Raw genomic sequence first — 26269 nt, 5'->3', positions numbered from 1 at the left:
ATGGAAAATCCAAGTAAAGGCGATTCTCATAGCGCACGGCATCGACGACGTTGTCGACGGAACGCGAGTAAAACCCGAGGAGGCCGGCAACGCTCTAAATACTTGGAAGAAAGACGACGCCAAGGCCATGTATCTTATTTCGTCGACTATGGAACCTGCTCATATCGAAAGCATTTTAACAAGTAATTCGAGCCATGAGATATGGACGAAGCTTGCTTTAATACATGAGCAAAAATCAGAGACAAATAAACTCATCATGACGCAACGTTTTCACGAATATAAGATGGAATCGAACGACACGATATCTCAGCACATTTCAAAGGTGAAAAACATGGCCGCGCAGCTAAAAGACGTTGGTGAGACAGTTTCCGACGTAGCGATAATGGCTAAAATTCTGGCCAGCCTCCCTTCTAGATTCAACGCTTTAAAAACGGCCTGGGATAGTGTTGAACCCGCGAGGCAAACTTTACAAAATCTACAGGAACGGCTGTTAAAGGAAGAAACCAGATCATTAGCAGATGACGGCGCGACGTCGGCATTTGCAACGGTATCCAGAAGTGCAAAAAAATTTCAGAAGAAAGAAAAGACAGATTCGACAAACGTTGAATGCTTTTCATACCATAAAAAAGGACATTTTGCGTGGCAATGTCCAAACAAAAAAAAGAAAAATGCCCCGGTGAGGAAAAATGGTGAAAAGAACGAAAAATCGGACGATTGTGCATTCGTCATTACCGACGGAGAGAAATCTCGCCATTTAATTGAACGATTCCACACGATGGACGTAAGTGATGTGTGGCTTCTTGACAGTGGTGCCTCTAGGCACATTTCATTCAGACGTGCATGGTTTACAGAGTTCTCTATTGGCTCTGGTGAATATGTCGTGCTCGGTGACAACGCAAAATGTGAAGTACGCGGCATTGGAACTGTAAAGATTCGAAAACTTGTGAATAATAAATGGATTTCATCTACCATAGAAAATGTACTGTATGTTCCGAAACTACAAAAAAATTTATTTTCGGTCGGAGTGTGTGCAGCGCGAGGTTTCGATGTGACCTTTTCGGAATATCGCGTAGTGATATCAAAACACGGAGAAGTCGTCGCGGAAGGTGCGAAACAGGCAAATGCAATTTATAGAATGTTTTTTGCCATGCCTCCTGTGCGCGAGAACTCTACTGTAACGGAAATAAATGTGAGTGAATCATCGGCTGACTTGAAGTTATGGCACGAACGTTTTGGGCATGCAGGGAAAAGTAATCTAAAAAAAATGCTCGCGAGTGAAATGGTAAATGGAATCAAAGTGAGCAACAAAGAAGATTTTTTTTGTGAACCGTGTCAACTCGGCAAAGCACATCGCCTTCCCTTTCAAAGATTCGTTCAACGAAAACAGTGGCGTATTGGTGAATATTTTCATTCTGACCTGTGTGGATCGATGAAGGTCGAGTCACTTGGTGGCGCGAGATATTTTGTTTTGTTTGTGGACGATACTTCGGGATATAAAATCGTATACTTTGTGCGTTCAAAAGATCAAGTTGTCGAGAAATTTCGCGAGTTTGCCACTATAATCAAAAACAAATTTAATCGACCTTTAAAAATTCTTCGTTGTGACAATGGATTAGAGTATGTAAATTCTAAACTCAAGCATTATCTCGCGAGTGAAGTAATCGAGATGACGAATTCAGCTCCGAATACGCCTGAGCAAAATGGCAAACCCGAGCGCGCAAATCGGACAGTTGTGGAGGCAGCAAGGACGATGCTGTTGGCGAAGAATCTTCCGTTTTTTTTATGGCCAGAGGCCATCAACACTGCTGTATATCTTAAAAAAACCGTATTGTGTCCAGATCTCATCCCGAGAAAACGCCATTCGAATTTTGGAACAACGAGAAACCCGACCTTGGTCACCTTCGTGTTTTTGAAAGCGATGCGTACATGCATATCCCTGAACAATTTCGAAAGAAATTAAACGCTAAGTCGGAAAAGCGCATCATGGTTGGATACCAAGGAAACTCTAGTAATTATAGAGTTTATAATCCAACTACCAAGAAGGTAACTGTGTCTCGAGATGTTACTTTCAACGAAAGAGGAGTGAATGCCACTATTTCGCCGAAACATTACAATGACGAATTTGTGTGGCCAATCAATGAAAATTCGAATGATAACGAACAAATTCTCAGCGGGACGAGAACGATGAGGACTTCCGAGGTTTTCGTCAAATCGAGGAGAGATTCCCTTCGTCTTTTCCTTGCTCCCGTCACGCAACTCGACCTGGATTTAGTGCAGTTCGACATCAAAACCGCTTTCCTCAATGGCGATCTTCAGGAGGAGATCTTCATGGAAGTGCCAGAAGGAATTCGGAGTGCAGAAAATAAAAACAGTGTGTGTCGATTGTTAAAAGCATGGTACAGTTTGAAACAAGCCGCACGATGTTGGAATGTAAAATTTTCGCAAGCTCTCAAAGATTTGGGACTTGAAAATTGTGCGAGTGAGAAATGCATTTTTCGCGGTTTCGTGAATAACGATAAGGTTATAGTTGCGCTATTTGTTGACGACGGATTAGTTGCGTCGAAATCGCAAGAATCGTTAAAAGCTGTCATCGAGACATTAGGTGAATCGTTCGAAATCAAGCTGGGTGATTCAGCATGTTTTGTTGGATTAGAGTTTGAGAGAGATAGATGTAATAAAAGAATATTTATACATCAAAGTTCGTATCTGTTTTTGTTTTCTTTTTATGCGGTGGAGCTGTCACTTGGTGTTGTCAATAACAGAAAAACGTCACATTGAGTACTACCGAAGCAGAGTACGTCGCGGCAGCATTGGCAGCGCGCGAAGCTATTTGGCTGCAACAAGTTTTAAAAGATCTTGCTCGGAAACAAACTGATGCGACTTGCTTGTTTATAGATAACCAAAGTGCGATTCGAATTTTAAAAAACCCTGAGTTTTACAAAAGAACGAAACACGTTGATGTGAAATTTCATTTCATTCGAGAGTTAGTCGAAAATAATACGTTGATTGCAAAATTCGTGTCTTCAGACGAACAATATGCAGATATGTTTACGAAGGCGTTCCCAAGATCTAGATTTCATTTTTTACGTGAGTGTCTTGGTATAAAAGCTAAACAGGAGTTTTTCGATGCATATGAACATTAAGTTTTGTTTCATCGCTTTTACTATTTTTTGTGTTTAATTTTATGTATTGCGCGAAGTTATCAAGCAGGGAAGATATTGTAATTTATGCTTTTTAAACGTTCGCGCTGTCCTATTCTATAAAGTACGCATGTGTGATGTGAGTGATAGTATCTTATGTACATTTCCGTTTTCTTTGTAGTTAGTTGCTAAAACGATTTTAATCAGTAAAGACTTAATTCTTAATCCTTTATTTTTTACTTGCTTGTAACCTTAATTTCAACAATTTTAATTAATTTTCTCGGAAATATTATTAAACATCAAATAGACTGTCAAGCTGTTGATCAACAATTTTTATTGTATGCGGCTTCTTTATTTTATTTGTTTACTATTTTGTATAAAATTTCTCTGAAATCTTTGAAATATAATGTAATATAAAAATTATATATATATATATATATATATATATATATATATATATATATATATATATATATATATATATATATATATATATGGCTCAAAATTTCTGAAGTGGGCCACTAATTTTTCGATGGCGAGATTTTTATAAGTCATATCAATAATTTTATAGTATTTTCGAATCAAAATAAGATCCTAAAGTTATATTGCAAAATTTTAATTTTTTTAAGAGTTATTGTTTAAACAATTTTTAAGCAGCCAATTAGTAAAAAAAGCTTTTCTACGGTTCCATTTGATGGATTTTGCTGAAATTTGGTATGAATAATGTACAATAACCATGCTTTCAAATAAAAAAAATTTGTTTCATTTTGTTCATAATTTGTTGAAAATAGCAACAATTATTATAAACAAATGAAAATTTAATAACCTTCTGCGCCTAATTTCGTATTTTTTCTTGTCAATTATGATTCCCTATTTTATCACGAGTATTTTAAAAAAAAAAAAAGTCAGTATATTGCATTAGGTCAAAAGTTATTAATATATTTGTGATCGCGGTCCGAGAACTAAGTGGAACGCCGCGCCGGACGAATACGCTGAAACACGTTAGAACACGAGCGCGCTCTTGGACCTTGCTGTTTTTTTGAGTGCATGTGTATAATTTAATTTTTAAATTCATATTTATTTGTAATTACCCTTACTAATAAAAAATTATATCTGCATAATATTTAATAATTTTTCTATTTGTACAGAATATTTTGTATACGTAAGTATTTTAAATGCCTATTCGTTCACGAGTATTTTAAAGTTTATTGTTTATGAAAATTATAACCTTATATCACAAATATTTTTCACACTCTGCTTCTATTTCTCATGAAAAATAAAAATGCCGTCACCAAATGTATGCTGCAACCCCTTGTTAAAGAAAAATCATAGACGTGTGATGAAAAACCTTCATTTAGTGACTGAAAAATTTGATAAAAAATTTACTAATCTTGTCGGGAAGTATATTTGCACGTCATGTAAATCCGTGATATATAAGCAAACTGACACTGTGCAGGGAAATGAATTTGAAAAAATTGAAAGTGTACGTATTATTGAATCGAGTGACGAAGATGAAGACAACATTTCAAAAGACAAAAATTACATTCCAGAAGAACCTCGCAATAAAATTGTAAGTGATGATTTAATAGATTTGGTGAAAACGATTACGAGATCATCTGGCAAAAAATTTAAACTGGATATTTCCAATGAAGAACGTAACAAACTTCTAAAAGTGTCTGAAAAAATTGAAATTCAATTAAGGGGTGAGAAACCTTTAGAAAACGAGCTGAACGAAATGTGGGTCAATGACTTGAAAGATGCCATTTCAAAACAAACATCAAAATCTGAAAAAATTTTTCTTTTAACAACAATTCCAGTTGACTTGAGCGTTCGAAAAACTGCAAAATTGTTCAGCGTTTCACGTCGTTTAGCAGCTAGAGCAAAACAATTGCGCTTAAAGAAGGGATATGCATCTCACGTTGATCCAAAACCTGGTCACCCCATGGACTTATCTATAAAGAAAAAAGTAAATCAATTTTACCTATCTGACGAAGTGAGTCGTGTGTTACCTGGGAGAAAAGATTTCAAATCAGTGGTAATTGATGGAAAACGACAGCATTTAACAGTAAGTTTTTTAATATTTAATTTTTCATTAGATAATTTTAAATTTAAATTTTTTATTAGGATAATTGTTTACTGTATTCTGAAAAAATGCAAAATATTCCAATTTTTGTTGGCTTTAAACTTTAAAGTTTTATAACTTAAAATTTATTTAGATGAGATTTTATAATTGATAACATTTTTCCTGTAATATAAATGAGTAATATTGAGTTTATAATAATTGAAAGTGCCTATCATGGAAAAACAGAGTATAGTTTCATTAATTTAAATTTCTTAGTTTGGTCTCAAGTTATCCATCTTTTAATTTCTTTTAATTTAATCCAGATTTTCATCCATTTTTAAAATTATTATAGAAACGATTGTTGATGGGCAACCTTAACGAGTTACACTCCCGATTTTTGAAGGAATTTTCCGAAGTGCAAATTTCTCTCTCGAAATTTCAAAGTTTAAGACCACCTCAATGCGTATTAGTTGGAGCAAAAGGCAACCACAATGTTTGCGTTTGCAAAACGCACCAAAATATCAGATTAAAAATACAAGCCCTAAAACAGGAGTTATTTAAGAAACAAATAGATTATCCTTATTCTTACTGTGATATGTTAAAAAAAATTGTTTGTGAAAATTCTTGTTCTGAATGTTTTCTTTTAAAATGCAAAAAATGCCCTGGCACAAAAATAATTTTGCAAGAAATAAAATCAATTTTTATAAATCAGGGCATAAAGGAGATTTCATTTCATCAGTGGCTCACGACTGACAGGTAATAATTTTATGCTTTACATTTTCATTCTTAATAATTTACAATTAATTCATATGAAACATATTTTTGTAGATGTCAATTTTCGATCGTCACTGAATCTATGAAGGTCTTTTTAGAAAATTTTGCAACAGATTTATTGGCACTTTTAAAGCACGATTTCATAGCTAAATCTCAGGCAGAGCATTTATCAAAATTGAAAGAGAAAATAGGCGAAGGAGAGTTCATAGTCACAGAGGATTTTTCAGAAAATTATTCTTTTAAAATACAAAATGAAATTCAAGCCCAACATTGGCGTAAAGACCAAGTCACGCTACATGTTCACGTTGCATATTATAAAAAAGAGGGCAATTTACAAAACGAAAACTTTGTAATTTTTTCGGAGAATTTGCAACACGATTCGACAGCTGTTCACTTGTTCAACAAGAAATTAATTGAGCATTTAAAAAAAAAATTTGGTGCCAAAAAATTAAAAAAAATTTATTACTTTTCCGATGGAGCTACGTCTCAATATAAAAACAAATATAATTTGTTAAATTTGGCTAATCATAAAAATGATTTCGGAATTGATGCAGAGTGGCACTTTTTTGCAACCGCCCACGGCAAAGGCGCTTGCGACGGAGTAGGAGGCACGGTCAAAAGGCATGCATATTTCACATCCCTGCAAAAAGACACTAATCTTCTTTTGACAACTCCAAAACAATTGTACGAGTGGGCAAGAGGATTTTTTAAAAAAATTCATTTTTGCCTGTGTTCGAATGAAGAGCTTGAAAATCATAGAAAAAGTTTAGAGTTACGATTTTCAACTGCTAAAACAATTAACCAAACACGATCATTTCATTGCTATCAGCCAGGAAAAAACAACACATTATTGTGTAAAATTTTTTCTGGTCAAAAGGAAGCAGTCACGGTTAAGCTTGCTTAAAGTAGAAACTGGCGAATACCAAATAATATAATTCTGAAAATAATAACATTGTTAAATCATTGTTTTAATTTTAAATATTTTTTTGGTAGGCCCTATTTTTTTAAAATATTGTAAACACAACATTGAAATAAAACAATTACGTTTATTTCAAAATTTCTCTTCTCAGATAATATTTTCTTCAATCTGCAATGTAACTTTAGAAATATTAAACATTTATTAAAATCTTAGATTTTCAAATAATGCAAAACAATTTTGTCGCATGCAATGAAGATGTTTAAATTTTTTATTGTTTATATATGTATGTTGAATTTATTTAATAAAAATTATTTTTTGCAATAAACAAAAAATATTGCATCATAAAGTATATTTATTAACGGAAATTTGTTAATGTAACATGTTAAATTTGGACGCAGTACGCGGTCTTGAGGATAGCGAGTCAGTAACTATGATATTGGCGCGTCAATAGGGCACTGAGCGTCAAGAGAAAAAGTACCATAACTTTTGACCTAATGCAATATACTGACTTTTTTTTTTTTTAAATACTCGTGATAAAATAGGGAATCATAATTTACAAGAAAAAATACGAAATTAGGCGCAGAAGGTTATTAAATTTTCATTTGTTTATAATAATTGTTGCTATTTTCAACAAATTATGAACAAAATGAAACAAATTTTTTTTATTTGAAAGCATGGTTATTGTACATTATTCATACCAAATTTCAGCAAAATCCATCAAATGGAACCGTAGAAAAGCTTTTTTTACTAATTGGCTGCTTAAAAATTGTTTAAACAATAACTCTTAAAAAAATTAAAATTTTGCAATATAACTTTAGGATCTTATTTTGATTCGAAAATACTATAAAATTATTGATCTGACTTATAAAAATCTCGCCATCGAAAAATTAGTGGCTCACTTCAGAAATTTTGAGCCATATATATATATATATATATACTGTATATTATATATTATTATATTATTTTATATACATATTATTATTACATATATGTTATATTATAATAGATAACGTCCAATTAATTTAAATATATTTTTTATGCGACACGATACGTTTATGCAGAATTACCGTGTCGTATCAAGTCAAAGTACGATACATTTCTCCATTTCTAAACGTATCGTTCTTCGCTACGATACGATTATGAATTTGTAAATGTGTCGGGTCGCGCCACGATACTTTTGGAAATTCGTAAACGTGTACAATCGCGCCACGATACGATTAGAAATTTCTAAACGTATTGTGCATCGCCACGATACGATTATGAATTTGTAAATGTGTCGGGTCGCACCACGATACGATTAATTGTTTTCAAACGTGCCAAATCGTGACAGGACACACTTTCTTAAAATTCAACAACATTTCGTGTCCGAGACAGTCCCTGAGAAAAAGTTACTAATCCAAAATTTCAAAATTACAAATATTTTATACAAATAAACCGTTATGATATTTTATTACGATTTTTGGTTTTTTGGCCATCCCCAGTAAAAAAACTAATTCAGATGAATTGAAATGAATCAACTTTTTTTGCAGGGTCCAATTTGTATTTGTATCTAAGCAAAATTCAATGAAGCCATTTGTATATTCAGTTCAATTCGTATCAATGAGATTTCATTTGTTGAGAATTCAAATAAAATGATTAACTCGTTTATTAAATTTGTGTTGACGAATTGAAAAAAATTAAAGCTAAAAAGTTTGTTCATTGAATTAGTACGAATAGAGAGTTTGGAAGTTGAATACAGCTTTGTCGAATTCAGGAAAATTGCAACATAGTTCCAATTCGAATTTGTCGCTAAGTGGGATTCACTGAAGCCCAGTGTGTACCTATTCATTTCAATTCAACTGAATTAGTTTTCATTTCTTGGGTCTAAAATGTTACTTTATTGAAAAAAAATTATTTATTTAACGAAAAACGTGCCTTTTTACAATGTTTAAATTAAATATTTAAATTTCAAATTTAATAAATTATAATTGAGCTGCCGGATCAAAGAAAGGCACATAAATTTTTTCCGATGGAAAACGGAGTCCTCTGGCCACTAAAAATTCAACTCTAAAATTTTAATGTTTTTTAAGCACCTTCTTATAGAGAATTTTATTGCGCATTTTTTTTAATAAGAAATTTTCCACATTTTTCCGCTTTTGAAAGATAAGGGAAAAACTGTTTTTTAAAAAAAGAAAATTTTAATTGTTTTTTTTTTTACTTCAACTCGCGACAGCTCAGACAATTTTACGAATTTTTAAATGAAACAAAAACGAAAATACGTGTTATTATATTCTACAAATGACTAAAGAAGAAAGAAGTTGTTTTGATTAAAAATAAAAAAGTTATTAATTTTTTAATGAGACATTGTAAAATTCGTGAACTGCAATTTTCTCCATGCGAGGAAGTTCAACAAATTTTTCAGCAGAAGAAAACTTTTAGTGAGAAAGTTGTTTATTATGGTCCAAAGAAGTTTTCTGGAAAGTTACAATGCAATTGAACAATTAATAATAAAATGGTGAATGTTTAAACTTTAAAGTTGCGCGAGCGGCTGAACGTTTGGCGTGTGTTTGCTACCATGATAAGCTCGATTGAATTATTACGGAGCAAATGCACGTCAAACGTTCAGCCGCTCACGCAACTTTTAAGTTTAAACATTCACCATTTTGTTATTAATTGTTCAATTGCATTGTAACTTTTCAGAAAACACGCAAATTTTGCAATGTCTCAACAAAAAATTAATAACTTTTTTATTTTTAATCAAAACAACTTCTTTCTTTTTTAGTCATTCGTAGAATATAATAACACGTTTTTGTTTTATTAAAAAATTCGTAAAATTTTAAAGTTGAATTTTTAGTGGCCAGGGGACTTCGTTTTCAAGCGGAAAAAATTCATGTGCCCTTCTTTGATCCGGCAGCTCAATTTAAATATGCCTTCTAACCAAATGTTTCTCTCAATGTTTGGATCAGGATAAATTATGTATGCTTCTGGCACGTATGACCATAATGGTTCACAGGAAAATGGAATACTTTCTTATTGAGGAAGCAATAGAAACTAGGCTTAGAAGAAAATAGTAAATAATAATAATTTTTATTTACCAGCTCCGGATCGTCCCATGCTACTTTGCATACTGCTTAGATCTGATTCGGAAATAATCCCCTCGGCATCTCTTTCACTAGTCAAATCCTCTAAAGGCGATTTTTGTTTCGATGGAAGAGATGTACTCATATGACTGGGAAATTGTCTCGGTCGCGTCTTCATTACTCCATTAGTCCTTGTAATTACTAATTTACTCTCAATCCACGACGTTTCCGGAATACTGTTACTCATGCGATGCGTGAAAGATTCAGTTTCTTTAATAACAGTCACATTAGATGTGGAACATTTCGTAGATGTGCTGTCTAAATCCGAAAGTCTTACAAAATCGACATTCATTCCTTTCGACTCTTCCTTCTGTTTCAATTCAAACTCAGGTCCTTTCAATTCACTCTCAATTCTTTTGATTTTTTCATTTAACGACTTATGAGTCTTAGTTATTTTCGCTCCAGTTGAAGCAATTATTGGCGTTCTATCAATAAACTTAGGCACATCTCCATTTAGAAGCTCAGATAATTGAAAATCTTGATTCTCATTTCCTGGAGATGGTCCACTTTCGCTACTAATATCGAAAGTTTCACTCTTTTTTGTTTGAGCTTCAGTACTTTTGGTTGCTGTATTATCCCAAATTTTTCGAGATTCAGTAATCTGTTTTTCATAATTTTTTTTGACTTGACCAACATCTGCGGACTTTGTTTCTTCGAGTGCACTGTGTTTCATTCGAATTTTTTCGTTGGTGATTTCAATATGCGAGTTGGGTGGCGTGTCTTGTGTATCGTACTCGAAGACATCGAGAGTAGTTGATGTATCAAGATTTTGACTGTTTTCCTCTTCCATCGTTGAAATTATTCCATTCACGGAATTCACTTGGGCAGCTTCGCTTAGTGAATGACTGGATTTGCTCGCTCTGCCTTGAAACTGACGAAATTCTCTTCGATCTATCGATAGACTTTGGGCTCTTTTATGTTCTTTACGGAAAAACGTTGACTTTAATGGTCCATTTCCAGAAACACTACCAAACCTATTTCCGATTTCGTTTTCGTCAGTACTTTTGTCAGTATTCCAAGAATTACGTTTAAAAGGAGCGCGAGAGCTGGAAAGTGTTTTCCTCCGCACAACCGGCGAATCTGACTGAATGAACATAAATACTCCTTTGCTCTTCTCCTTCACTGGTGTTTGTTCATAACCATTGTCTTCTACTGATGTTGGTATATTACTCTGTCGTGTGACTTCGTCCTCTTCAGGTTTTATACAAGCTTCCTTAGTGCTACTCCTCTCAAACCTTTCTCTCTCAGTGGATCTCTTATTACTCAATCCAGGCAAATACTCTTTGGATCTTTTGTGCCAGAGTTCCGAACCACAACCTTTTTTTCCAGTTTTCTCTGGTTCCTTAAAATCGATAAACATCGAGAAAATATTTTTCTTATCATTCAAATCAATCAAATCTTTCTTGGTAGTCGAGCCTCTCGGCGAGGATTTTTTGGAATTTAGTGAAACGTCGCTATCGGACATGTCTATAAAAAATTCACAGTATTGCTTTTCGGATCCGTTTTGGTCACGTTTTTTTGGTTGAACAGCTTCCGGTTCCTTCTCCTTCGGGGCATTCATATCGTTGAGATCAACGAAGAAACCAAAACTCCCTTGCTTTTCATGCGTCTTTTTCTGTGTGATAGGTTTTTCAATACAATCGGAAGTGGAAAAACTTTGCGACATTTCTCTACTCTTGGTCATTTTCTGAACCGTACTCATGTCTACGACCCATGCAGTCATCGAGGAAGACATTCTTGATTTAATTTTCGTCTCCAATTCCGGTATCAAAACTGATCCTCCAGAGACGATGGGAGTTGATTCTGTTTTTCGACGAACTGTCGGACTGTCCGTCGTTCGCCTGGAATCCAAAGTTCTGGCACCACCGGAAATTATAGGAATTGACTCATCTCGGACAGATCGCCTCGCTAAATAATCGTCGCGTGTCAAGATGCTGTTTAGTGTCACTGGCAAACTATTGCAATTCTCAGAGAGATCTTCCTGAGAGTTTGTGACATTCTTGTCACTCGCGCTCCTCTGCATTGGGATGGTATCAGTTTGATCGTATCTGTGATTTGAAAAGTAATTGCACTTTGTCTCTTTCTCTACATGATCATGATCCAGTTTATTTAACGATAAGAATGCAATTTGTTGATCAGAAAAATTTTGGGCTTCGTTTGTCGGGCCTAAACTCGAGTGCAGAGGAGAGCCGTAACAAGAATCGTTGTCCACTCTGTGACCAGAATACTGGGGAATGGAGTTTTGAAAAACTAAACTTCCTTGACGTCTCTCGTATTCCTGTCTTAAGGCCGAGAGCTTCTCATCATTTGAATCCAGTTCGAAGGTGTTTCTCCTGATAAGAGAAGGTCGTCTATCATCATTGACTTGATTACTCTCTTCCGATTTGTCTGCTTCTTGATTATCCATTTCGATGGATTTCCCGTTCTGATTTTCACATTCTTCGCATCCATGTTCTTCAAATGAACAACCTGTCTGTTGGTTATCAATTTCAAGTACAATTTTAGCGTTATCGGGACAAGGAGAAGGTTGAGTGCTTTCGCCGCTGTCTGCTTCCTTAATTTCGACCACAAGAGCCTCCTTGACTGTCCCCTTCTCGCTTAATTTATCCTCTAAGGCAGAATCCACTCGTTTTTTTTTTTTCGGTTCCGATAGAGGTTTGAGAAATTCATTGAGTTTCAACTCCTGCTCAAACACTGCAGTCTCTCGCTGCTCACTTTGAGACGTACTTGACTTGAAGTTTGTCAATCGGTGATGTTTTACATCAGTTCTAGAAGGAACGTAGCCATCGGAAGGACAAAAATAGGGCGGCAAGCTGTCGCCGCGTTCCTTTGTAGAGTTCATAGCCACAGGAAAGACATCATCGTTTAAACTCGAAGCGTCTATAAAGAAATAGCTGTTTACTGAGGTAGTACTGCTTTTAATAGATTCACTCGTACGAGAGAGTTCACTCTGAAAACTTTCGACGGATTTCTTTTCCTTTTCACTGCTTTTGAGATGTTCACTTTCTTCGGATTCAAACTCTTTGTAATTCTCTGGCTTCTCTTCACTATTGTAATCAATGGAAGGAAGATCTTCAGGTTCCACAAATTCAAAAGAATCTGAGGGCATTGGAGAATTACCTTGATTATTATCGTCACTGCCATCTGATTCATAAAAGGTATAATTTAATACTTGATTTTCGTACTGGAAGATTTCTTCAACATGATCTAATTTTTGTGCATTTTCTTCAAATTCACGTTGTTGCTGTTCAGCAGTCGATGACGAACATGTTGCATCATAATTTGGGTTTTGTAACTTTATATTGTCGTGATTGAGTCTTGATTTATACTGGCATTTCGCAAAGTGAATAGTTCCGAAAGTTGGATCACTTAATTCGTTTGAAGTGACTTTATCCATCAATGTAAATTCTACCCCTTGAGACTCTTCGAATTCCGTTCCAGAATTATCAGAATTTATATCTGTTTCCTGAGGACTCACCGATCCCGTTTCTAATCCTGAGTCTGCCATATCGGACGATGTAGAAATCACATCAATCGAGTCGCCTTTTTTATTGCATCTACAGAGAGTTTTACATTCCTGACAGACTTTTCTGTGATTCCTGCACAAATAAGGTTTCCACTTGTTAAATGTTTCACAAATACAAAGTCAATTAAATTTTTTTTAATTAGTTTAATTGTAATTTACAATTAAGTATAGTCTTCTAAGTGTGTAATACGATCTTAAAATTTTAAATTTCAATATGTTTTTATTTTGTTAGTTTTGATATAAATGCACAAAAAGTTACTATATCAATCCTTAGATCTAATACCTATTTCATTGTTTAGCTTTAACTCTTTAACGCCGGAAAGGACTCTTTTTTACAAAGTTTTTAAGGCAATTATCCTTTATGATTTTGCATGTCAAAAATTTTGAAAGTAATCTTCCTGTGGCTTTTATCGCGACTTCAGAATCTAGGCTTTAAATTTACATAAAATGTGATTCCCAAAAAGTTTAAAATTTTGAGACTTTTTTGGTAAAATTATTTTTCTTTTATTAGGTAACAAGTACATGTACCTATAGGCGTAAAACCTATAAATATCGTACCAGCAATATTCAATTTTTGCAAGGACCAACCGCAATTTTACAAATTTCAACATGGAAGACTCAAAACAGCAATAGAAGAAATTTTAAAAAAATTACTGTAACGTAATGTACAATTTTTTCAAAAGTCAATCATTTTGTTTGAAACTTCTTACTCGAGGGTTTTTGAGGGTCGCTGAATACGCATTTGTAATTGGTTTTAAAACATTCAAAATGGAAAATCCAATATGGCGAAAAAATTTTCAATAATTCATTAAATTCATTAAGTTTCTCCGTAAATAACCGTAAAGTGTCGCTTTTCTGTACGGTAGTCTCAGAGTTACAAATGCGAACTCTAGTGTCACAGTTTGACGTTTCCGTTCAAAAAAATGCTTTATTTGTTCGTGTATCGTATTTTCGTAACGCTTGAGAAGTGTAATTTTGACCAATAGAAGTTAGTCAATGTTTTTGGTCAGAGTCGTATTGTCGCTTGCTCTTAACATACTCTTACCATAACATACGTTATAGCGTAAGAAGCTTAACGGTTGTAGACTTCCTAACCTGAAAACTTGCAGCATCCGGTCTGACTTGTTTTTCAGTCTTCAGTTTAATTAATTTTTACTGTGTAAAATCAAAATTAAGAAAATGTCAAGTGACGATGATGAGCAATGTACGCCGCCGGAAATGAGGAAGAAGGCCGGTGAAATTTCAACTGACTTATTGCCGAAGCAATCGAAAGATGTTTACGAGGAAACGTATCGAAAGTTTGTTGTGTGGAAAAAGGAATCTAATGCTATTACCTCGGAAAATTGCTTAAAAGTTTATTTTAAGGAACTAATTGAAAAATATAAGCCCACAACAATATGGTCAATTTATTCAAAATTGAAAAGTACCATACAAATCCACGAGAAAATATCAATCGACAGTTACAAAGAATTAAGTGCTTTATGGAGTCAAAATTTCCGCGGATATAAAGGGAAAAAATCAAAAGTTTTCTCCACAGATGAGATCAATTTATTTTTGCAAAATGCCCCTGATGAAGTATACTTAGCAATGAAGGTGAGTAGAAAATTTACATCGATTAATATATCGTTTGAATCTACGTGGTAGTATTTAGTATATTTTTTCTTGAAAGAATATTTATTATTTTATACTTAGATTTTTAACAAAGAATAAAAATTAGTAAAATAACAAATAATAATAACCAGGAAAAAAGGAAATAAAAATAATATAAAACAAATAATAAAGAATAAGCATTAAAAAAGAAATATAAATCAATCTAAAATTAACAATCAAGAATAAGTAATAATCATAAAAATAAAAAATATGAAAAAACAATAATTAAAAATAAATATTTAGAAAAAAAGAAATGTAAATAATAAATTAACAAATTAGTAAAACAAAATTCATCAATAAGACATTACAAAATCAATCTTTCAGGAGCTTTTACCTATCGTCCGCTCCTCGTACATTTAATGCCCTACCGAAAGAGTGGTACTGGAATGGTACTCAATTGGACTTGGCTTGAGTTCTTCTTCAGTACCACTACCTGATAACCCATAAGAAGACATTTTTAAAGTACTTTAACAATAGTTTTAAAGGTATATAAGATTAACAAACCATCTCTCACGATACATGTGTAAAACAGCAAAAAAAACATAATAGTTTGTAGAAAATTTCTGTTAAGTTTGGAAATTATATTGCAATCCCTCCTTGAACAATAGACCCCTAGGTCCTTTGTTGAAGGATTAAAATTTTAACCCGAGTTTTATTGCTTAAAAAATTTATAATTTTAATAACTCAACTTTAAAAAATATATATTGAGATTCGTTAATAATTCCAGATTATGAATATCTAAAATTTATCAAAAAATAATTACATTTAAAAAAGTTATAATTTATCTCGTATACCTGAAGTTTGACAAAAAAATGGACATCATTTTTGAATTTAGCTGCCAAAGGACATATCATATGCATAATAATGTATGAAAATAATATAAATCCAGGAAAAACAAATATAATATTGAAATAAATATAAAGAATTAGTTTAAACATATTGAAAAAGCTAGTCGCTTTTTACTTTTTTTGAGGGTATTAACGGTAACTCGATCCTTTTCGCAGGTAAATTTCCCAGTTCCATTTCAGTACCAAAATGCACCAAATTAGTACTGAGTTGGTACTGAGCCCTCAGTTCCAATTTTCCAGTACCAATCCAGTACCACCCTTCCGGCAGGGTGATTTCATTATGGTCTTTATTCACAGAAAAGTTCTTTTGCTCAGTATGTTTTTCGCGTCGCCCTTGTACTTTATCACTTGAAAAGACGTTGGGCAAATTTAAATTTTCCAAAAATTTTGCATCCTCTGGGGTGGGGATTTCTAGAGGAAACACTCTTTGCACCGGTCTTGTCAATTCACTATTGTTAGCCGTTTTCAATTTTACGACGCGCACCACACCGTCTTTTCCGTTAACAAAACTAATGACCCGGGCCAAAGGCCAATTTAATCGCTTTTCGTTATCACTTCCTATCAACACAATTTCGCCCACTCTCAAGACGCGATCACTTTTTTTGTACTTGCTTCTTCTTGAAAGTTGGCCAAGATATTCTGTTCGAAAACGTTTCCGCAGATTGTCTCGAATTTCTTGTCGATAGTAGAATCTTCTTTTCAAATCAGTCCTCTCAATCTGATCCAAGTCTTGAACTTCGTTGTTGGTGTTTTCTTAAAGAAACACAGCCGGGGTCAATAGTCTTGGCTCTGACCTGTCATCAGAAAGGTATGTGATTGGACGAGAATTGATCACTGATTCGCAATCACAAGGTGTCGTGTTCATTTCCTCATAAGTTAGGCACTCCTTTTTCAATACCCTTTTCAGTAAATCTTTGACCATTCGCACCATCCTCTCCCACCATCCACCCCACCACGGAGCAGAGGGTGGGTTAAATTTCCACTGCATCCCTCGAACAGCAGTGTATTTGAAAGCCTTTTCCCAGTTGATTCCTGGAAGTGCATTATTGGTACCCTCGAAGTTCGTGCCATGATCACTATAGAGAATACAAGGTCGACCACGTCGAGCGATGAATCTCCTCAATGCTTCAATAAAACCTTCTGTTGACAAGGTTGTTACTAGTTCCAAGTGTAATGCACGGTAAATTGCACAGGTAAATAAAGCGATCCATGCCTTTTTTCCATCTCTCAAATAAACTGGACCGGCATAATCAACTCCAACCACATCGAAGACTCTGGTATCCTTCACCCTATCCACTGGAAGCACGGCTGGCGATGATTCTACTCTTTAAGCTTGATATCTCTTGCAGATCACACACCTTCCAATCACCGAACGGACTGCTCTTCTCCCTTTTAGGATCCAAAAACGCTCTCGAAGATTGTTCAAAGTGATCTGCAATCCGGCATGACTTAATGATCCGTGATGAAACTCGATTAACCTAATGACCAATGGATGACCTTGATCCAGAATCACTGAACATTTGAAGTCTTCCTTGTCCTGTCGATTTGAGATCAATGATTTGGAACGAATAATACCGGACGCATCTATGAAAGGATTCAAACTTATAATTTTTTCGTCCGACTCACCCTTGAACATTTCTCCTTGAACGACCTTCAAAAGACAGATTTCTCCAGCGGATATTTCTTGACTCGTCAATTCTCCAAAATTACGGGAAGAAGCTTGTTTTCTTGAATTGTTGATAAATCTCAGCATCCAACTCACCATTCGAATGATCTTGGAGTAAGATGAGAAGTATTCCGTAAACCAGTTGACATGTTCTTCTCCTTCGTGACAAACAGGTGTGGTCGTGACCTCGGTTGAATCACTTACGAATTTTTTGCTTATAGCACATTTTTTCAATTCTTTATTAATCGAATTTTCGTCAGTAGAATACACTGAATTGAGCCACTGATCGGGTGAACACTTGAGCCAACAGGGACCCTCCCACCATTTTGACGCGATAAGCTGTTCGACTGTACAACCTCGGGAAGGGAGATCTGCAGGATTTTTTTCTCTGGGCACATGTCTCCACTGTTGAATATCACTCTTTTGTCGTATCTCCTGAACTCGATTATACACGAAGGTGGCCCACTGATTCCCGCACTTTATCCACATCAACACTGTAGACGAGTCACTCCAATAATGCACCTTTGTTTTTTCGATTTTTAACACAGACGATATAAATTCCATTAGACGAACGCCCATCGTGGCAGCCAGTAATTCCATCCGGGGGATTGTAGGTTTTTTGGTAGGAGCTACTCTAGCTTTTGCCTCCACCATATGCACTTCCACTCCGTTGATGGTCTCCGTCCGCACAAATATCGCTGCTGCGTAAGCCGATTGACTTGCGTCAACAAAAACATGGTAAGTGAGAGAATCTTCTCCCTTTGGATTTCCCAACATTCTTCGTTGAATTTTTAAGGTCTTTAGAAGCTGCAAATCTTGGTACCATTCCTTAAAAGATTTTTCCATCGCAGAGTCAACATTCTCGTCCCAATCAAGTTGCCTTGCACAAATTTCTTGCATTAACAATTTTGGACGCAACAAAACAGGGGCGGAAAATCCTATCGGATCAAACACTTTGTGACTTATCGACAAAATCAAGCGTTTGGTTATTTGGAGGGGTAGAGTCTCTTTGAAGGTCACATGATTCAATTTTAACGTATCTTCGGCCTTGTCCCACACTAATCCAAGCACAGCTGTTTCCCTACTTTTCTCGGATTCCCCACTGTACTCCCACCCTCTCAACTCAAACTTAGCTTCTGCCATCACTTCAGTGGACACTTCCTGGAATAAACACTTGTCTCTCAAGGTATGTACACTAGTTCGATAAGATTCGGTCCCGTTTCTAAGCACTGATTTAATGATGGTTTATCCCTTGCTCTCGCAGACGCGTCAAATACGGGTCTTATTTTTGTCGTGCTTCTTTCTTTAACTATGGGTCTGTGCGGCAAGTAATGTCTAAAATTATTAATTTCATTGTCAGGAACTTGAAATATTTGACCATATTCCACCAGAAGATTTTTTTGAATAGTAATCTCTAGTCTTTTTTCAGCAAGCATTCGGTTACACGGTAAAGGAGGATGATTTTCTTTCCAAGGTAAATTCACTTGATATCTTTTTTCGTCGTTTTTATTGACTGAACGCCGAAATTCTTCTTTGACCTTGTCATGTTGTTCCTCTTTTGAAATGGTTTCGACTGGATCCGCAATTCCCAACACGTCCAGACTCCATAGATCGGTCACATCAGCTGATTGAATAAACAATGTAGTTACGAGCAATGCTGCATCGACTCTGTCTTCCTCGTCCGATAACTGCTTCCCGATCATCGTCCATCCCAGTTTCGTCTCTATCGCCGTTGTCCCGTTTTGAAGGTTGAGTACCCCTCCAGTCTGCAATTTTCCCAAAACGTCAGCTCCAATGAGAACAGAAATAGGCTCACTCGTTGAACCAACATCAGACAATACAATTTTCTTTTCTTTTAATTCTTGGATCCATGGCCCCTCGTTGACACTGGGAATATTTTCGACGATATTGTCTTTCGACAAAACAACAAAATTAAACTCAAATTTATTATTTAGATCACCAACGAAAATCCTGTATCCTTGATGAATGACAAGTTTGGTCCGTACTCCACCAAAAAGTTGATGCACTAGTTTTTGTTGTCCAATCGATCTATAACCCATCATCTTTGCAGATGTCTCCCGAATGTATGACCTGTGGGAACACGAATCGAACACTGCTCTCACTATAGCTTCTTTCTAACCATTACGCAATCTTATGCGCAAAGTTTGCAAGAACACTTGTGGATTTATCAAACTCGCGGATACATTGACTTCTTGTACACTATTGTCAAATTTTTTACTCGTGATTTCGACCGTTTTCGTACTACCGGGGACGTTGCGGCACATGACCAGAACGTGTTTCTTACCACACCATGCGCACTTGTCCTTGTACCAGCACTTTAAAAAACTATGGCCTTTCTTTAGACATTTAAAGCACGCGTGTTTTTCCCTTTGGCACACTTTTGACGCTCTTCTAAAGACATATCTCGAGCCATTTGACACAGATGACTTTCATGACTATCATTGCAAAAAATACACTTTAATGCACTATCCGGTGCTACGAGAAGTCCTGCAGCTGTTGGTATATCGCCTTCAAAGTCACTTTTATTTTTTCTCTTCTGCTTGTCGTCCTTGAACTTTTCCCAATCAGCTGATGCCTCCTCACGTATGAAGTCCATCAATTTTGCCAGTCTGTCCTTAGAATCGTCGGCTCTTGCGTTGTTGCCATATCTCTGCCAGCCATGTAAAATTTATTTGGGCAACGATGACTCAACCAATGGAAATAATATAGTTGCCCACTTGTCGGATGTAACCCCAAGAGATTTAAGAGCTCGAAGGTGGGATTCCAACTTGTCGTACGTTCTTGAAAGGGGGGGTTTTCCGTTGGGTTTTAACGCGTTGCTCAACACAAGTTCCAAAAGCTCACGAACATACACTTCTACCAACAACTCCTCCCTACCGAACCGGTTCGTCAAACTTGTAATCACCTTATCATAGTTTTCACGTGTTGAAGGAAAGCTATTCACTAACTCACTAGCTCGCGAATTTGGGGTCATCGCTTGAATAACATATTGAAACTTATCCTCTTTTTCCATTAATTGATCCTCGTGAATCTTCTTAAACTGGCTCCAGAATGGCAACCAGTCTTTAATGTCCCCAGAAAATTTTTTCAATTCAATTTTGGGTAGCATATACGAAGGCCTGACTTCCGAATTAACATGGACTGATTGGGAGGGAATCACTTGGGAAAATTGGTTACTTTGTAGCGTCGGGTGTGTAACAGTAGAGACCTCTATTTTGATTTGGAGAAACTTCATTTTATATTCATCCACTGTTTCACATTCTAAGTTTAAAGCCTCTTCCGATGACTCAGCGTTTATCAAAAGTTCAATGATTTTTGCGTTTAGATCATCTAACTCTCGGCTTTTTTCTTCCAACAGTTGGAAAGTCTCTAAAACTTCTTGTTTCGATACCGGTTGTGCATCTAAAATTTCTTTAAGCGAGTTCATAGATCTTGTAAAAGCCCTGCGCGCGGCTGATCTGTCGGTTTTCTTAGCGTCCATCTTGACCACGCCGTCAACGACAAATTTCACGATTTTAAATCTGAATATTTCACGGAAATTCACTTTAGTATCCTGTCACGGTCGCCATAAATTTTACAACTCATGTGAATTTCAGAGGTTTAATTAATTCAAAAAAAATAAAAGAAAACATAACATATCCGTCCATTAATAATATATTTAAACTCGTACAAATTAGAAAATGTGTTATTCTTTACAAGGCTTTTATCGAACTGATTTTCTCGACAATGTCACGCATTATCCTCGTCCCTTCGAAATTCGAATATTCCCGAAACATATCTTCGTACATTCTTGATATTTTACAGACGCAAAAAGACTATAAAGCAACATGCATGATAAAAGATCATCAATAATCGGAATTTCCATTTCCTTCAACTTGTCTACTGCAGTCTCTGAAAACCTCCGAATATGCTCACGTACATCACCGTTCTCTGACATTTTGTGAAGCATCAGCTGCTTCAAAAATATACCTTCTTGCTGGCCCTTTCGACTGAAATATTCCATGTAGTTTTGTCCACATTTCATGTGATGTTACACAGCCTTTGATTAGTTGTAACTCTGCTGGACTGGTAGTCAAAATTAAGGCAGAGCGTGCTTTTCGATCAGCAACATCCCATTCATTGGCACTCGTCACAACCGCATCCCTTTCCGCAGCACCTTCCGCTGGAATCACAGGCCTTACTTTTTCACCGCTCACATATTCCCAAGTGTCGTTCGTACCAAGAAGTGCTTCTATTTGCAACTTCCACGAGTCAAAATTATCTTTTGATAACAATTCTATTCGCGACGAGACCGTGGAATTCATTTCCTTTCTTCACTGAATCACGCTTTCTACTCGGACGCTAACCACACTTTTTTTGACTACGCGATTTTTCAATTTTTTACCAACTATAAACACGACCGCGAGACCTGCACCCATAACCTATCGAAGCCAGGATAGTAAAAATAAAATAGGTCTCTATATTTATGTAAGGGTTTGTTTAATGTTTTCATAAGAACAATGTGTAAGAAACAGAAGGAAGAGACTAACTTAGAGGGCGCCGACCAACAAAAGTACAAAAGTTTTACACAAACAATATAGATGTCACCACATTAATCAAATTTAAACTTCAAAGATTGTCATATTAATTAAAAATTTCAATTAAATATTCAACAACCTCAGCACAAAAGCTTTTTGAATTAAATGATTTTTTTAAACAGAAAAAAATTTTTTTAAGCATCATCGCTCTCGTGCAGGGATGACGCAACACTAACAATCTACATTTTTCTCAATATGTTCCGCCACATTAAAATCTACAAAAAATAAAGTAGACACTCAGGAGAAACTTTGGAAAAAATTTTAAAATGGTACCTGTAAAATAACACAAAACATTATTTTTTAAAAATTCAACATTTTTTGGGGTTTTTTGTGGGCAAAAGTTCTTGAGTAAATTGAATACCCACGATTTTTATTTTTTTTGTGTTCCTCAAAATTAAAAAATCTGCAAAAAACATATGTTAGAGTAGACACTTAGGGGAACTTTTGTGAAAAAAAGTAAGGAACACTTTGAAGAAAAGTTTTCAAAAATTAAAAAATTTTTTTTTCGGGTATTGTCGGGACGAATATTTTAGCAATTTATTTACTTAAATCCTCTCGTAAGAAAAAATAATTTTTTTATTTTGCATTACACAAAAATGCAAATCTTTCATTAAAATTTCGTGGAAGTTCTTGTCAGATTTGTATCAACTTTTGGTATTAGTTTTGGCTTTTTTGGGACAAAGGCTGATTTTTCATGCTTATTCCGATACACCTTTTAAAGCCCAGGTTCTGAAAGAGCGTTAAAAAAGCCATATATAAGAGTACTTTCTAAACTTTTGAGATGCAAAATCATAGAGAACGATGGCCTTAAAACTTTGTTAAAAAATGTCCTTCTCGGCGTTAAAAGGTTAAAAAGCATTAAGTAGGTTAAAACATAAAATCTTAGAACAAGGCATTCAATTAAAGATAAAGACCTTTCTTTGCTGTTGGAAATTTCATATGTGCAAGAACGTTCTGCAGAATCCAGTTCACAAATAACACTCAAAATGAGCTGTACTAGTAATTTTTCTTCGCAGTAAACTTCAAAATTTGTGTATAAAAGCCTGTAAATAAAAATTCATAATCAAACGATATATATTTGGACAAAAATTCATCCTGCGTACTCGTTTAAAAATTTTGGATTTTATAATTTTAAAGAAGAGGAATCTTTTTAAACACAAATAACAAAAGTTATGAGTAATGAGTGTATTCAAGTGAACACTTTTTTAATCAATTAATACCCTCTAGAGTTGTACAAAAGTTATGTTAACGAGATGTTCAAAAATACCGCATTATTTTATTTTTCGAGGTGAGTATACGCTTGACTAATTTTTATCCATTTTAAAATAATCAATGCTGAGCTTTACTTGTATTGAAAACAAACCATTAAATAAAATACCAAAGTAGTAAATAATAGAAAAGTGAATTTAAATTTTTATAAATTTTTGATAAACTGAATTCATTTTTTCCACGTAGCATTTTTTTTGCAGTAAGTTTACGGGAAGTTAACCGTATTAAGCTAGGAAGTTTACTCGGTTAACTTATATTTTTTAAAGTACTTTGCGAATGGAATCCGGTAAGAAGAAATTTTATTAAATATTGCAATGCGCATTAATCCTTTTTATTAAAAATTAAAATGAATTAAAATGTAAGGAAAATTTACATTATAAAATGAATTCAATTCGTTTTAAACTTTTGTGGTATTGACAACAAAATTTAAGAAATTATAATTTATTATTAATTGGGGCAAAATATCAATGAAGTTTTGAAACAGAATTAAATTGATTTTAAGTTTTTCTACTTTATCGCTATTAAAATAAGTATGACTTTTGTCAAGAATGGAAAAGAATACAGATGAATTACTTCTTAAGAAATTAAAACATGAAAGTTTAAAAATGTCATTAGTTTTGATTCAAATTGTTAAGAATTGAACAATATTTGAAACAATTTTAATTTCATTCAATCAACTTGTTCTTACTGGAAACTTAAATGGAAATTAACCGAGTTAACTTTCGAACTTAAAACGGGTAACCGGAAAAAAATGGGGCTACCTGAGTTGTCTCGTAAAAGCAAGATATTTTATGATAATAAGAATGCCACAGTATTTCAAATCAGAATTTATATGTATCATAACTTTTATTTAACAAATCTTTAAAAAATGCAAACTTAAATAAAATCGATTTGTAAGTAAAAAAATATTTTATAGGTGAATTTTCAAATGCCACGAATTCTACTGAATAATTTTTTTATTTGTCGGAATGTACAGTGGAATCTCAATTATTCGAACCCTAAAATATTTTATACGTTCTTCTGTTATCAGAACTTTATTTATATTCCCGAATGTAAAAATTTATTTTTTATATTTTTTTTTCATTTTTAAAATTTCATCATACAAATTTCGCTAAAAACGAATAGATTCAATTTTCCAAAGCAAAATAAACAAACTTATGCGAAAGAAATCTTTAAAAAATCGATTTATATTAATTTATTAATGTATTTATATTTTAATTATTATTTAATATATGTGACGTTCCGCAGTGAAAGGTATTTATATATTAGGTACCTATCTACTTAAAAGTACCTATCCCCAAATATATTAGGCTCATTTAGGACTATTATTTGGCCATCTGACCTAAAGTATTTGAGGAGATAGATACCTTTCACTGTGGAGCGTCACATATATTTAATTTAATATAGATATATTTGTACATTTAAAATAATATTATTTTAAATTAAATATATACAATAAAGTTTAACTGATTTTGCGTATTTGACGACTTAAACGCAAAAAACAATGATTTTATGATGTTTTCCCAGTTGAAAATTCCTGTACAGACTTTGTACAAGAACTTACACATAAACTAACATTTGTAAAAGATCCTTTACTTTGTATAGGATATTGTAAAGGGATTTTCAACTGGGTCGTGTAATATTGCAACAGTGGTTAATTTCCCGTTTGGAAGTTTAGGTTTTGCCATACACGGAAAGAAAAATTGTAATAATATTTAATATTTTGAAATCAATTTTTACTACAGTTGGTAGCATGTCATGGAAACTAACGGATTTCATTAATTATTATTAGCCTAAAATAAAAATAATATTATATGATATAGTTAGAAAATAAAAATTAGTATAGTCATTTGAAAAATTAAAATTTTATTATAGGAAACTCAAATGACAATTTTTATTAAGAATTTTAGAAATATCATTATAAAATGATTACGTTAATTGCTTCAATATTTTCATATTTTGGTATAGCCGATACGAAAATTTCAGAAAAGAAGGTTGGGGAAGAGGGACCGAAGGCAACCCCGAACGAGTCTGAACGAATTTTACCGATTGCTAACGAAAAGTCACGATGATTACTCCTGTATTTTGCTATTTTTTCCATTAATTCTATTTCAATTATATTTATTAAAATGATTTGTTTTTCGAAATTATGTAAAATATATATCGTATTTCTTTAATCAATATTAAGATTAAACTGAATTGAATGTGGATCTTATAACCGAGCAACTTAAAAGTTCACATAACGAGTAGTAATTAACTTTTAATAGTAAAAACATTTCTCAAAATTTGCTAATAAAGTTTTAAATATTTACTCAATTCACTAACTAATTAAATTAGGAGTACTGGTTTTTTAGATTATCAAGAATTTTATAAGAAATCATAAGAAATTCATAATCATTGTTACTTTAAAAAATGACCTCTTAAACGTTAGTTTAAGTTAGTTATTGTTTTCTTATGAATATTAAAAAATAATAGCGCATAAAATTTAAACTAATAAATAAAGCATTCCTCACAAGTGCATTAAAATCTATCTTCTTAGTATATAAGGAAATTTTCTTCCTTCGTGAAACATGTATATAATATAAGTGTGCGCGTTGCGATATTCTGCGTTTATGTATATGCGTATTTTCGATAAGTTAGGTAGGGATATATGTTAAGAAAATTAAAGCGAAACGTGCGTGCGTGTAGTTGTGTATCT

General features: G+C 34.1%; 1 protein-coding gene across 5 annotated transcripts in view; it reads right to left on the bottom strand.

Annotated features, from left to right (window-relative positions):
• LOC127290860 (uncharacterized) overlaps nt 1-26269 on the bottom strand; it is a 108725-nt gene that overhangs the window by 71716 nt on the left and 10740 nt on the right. For all 5 annotated transcript variants that reach the window (XM_051319669.1, XM_051319667.1, XM_051319668.1 and 2 more), the window contains 2 exons: nt 23217-23345; nt 9970-13613 (listed from right to left, as the gene is read on the bottom strand). In XM_051319669.1, the coding sequence (XP_051175626.1) occupies nt 9970-13613; nt 23217-23345 (3773 nt within the window). The remainder of the gene's footprint in view (nt 1-9969; nt 13614-23216; nt 23346-26269) is intronic.

This window comes from Leptopilina boulardi, unplaced genomic scaffold (assembly GCF_019393585.1).
Source record: "Leptopilina boulardi isolate dan_hultmark-lab unplaced genomic scaffold, ZJU_Lbou_2.1 LbouV2_90, whole genome shotgun sequence".
Lineage (NCBI taxonomy): Eukaryota > Metazoa > Arthropoda > Insecta > Hymenoptera > Figitidae > Leptopilina > Leptopilina boulardi.
This window is presented reverse-complemented; position numbering and strand designations above follow the sequence as displayed.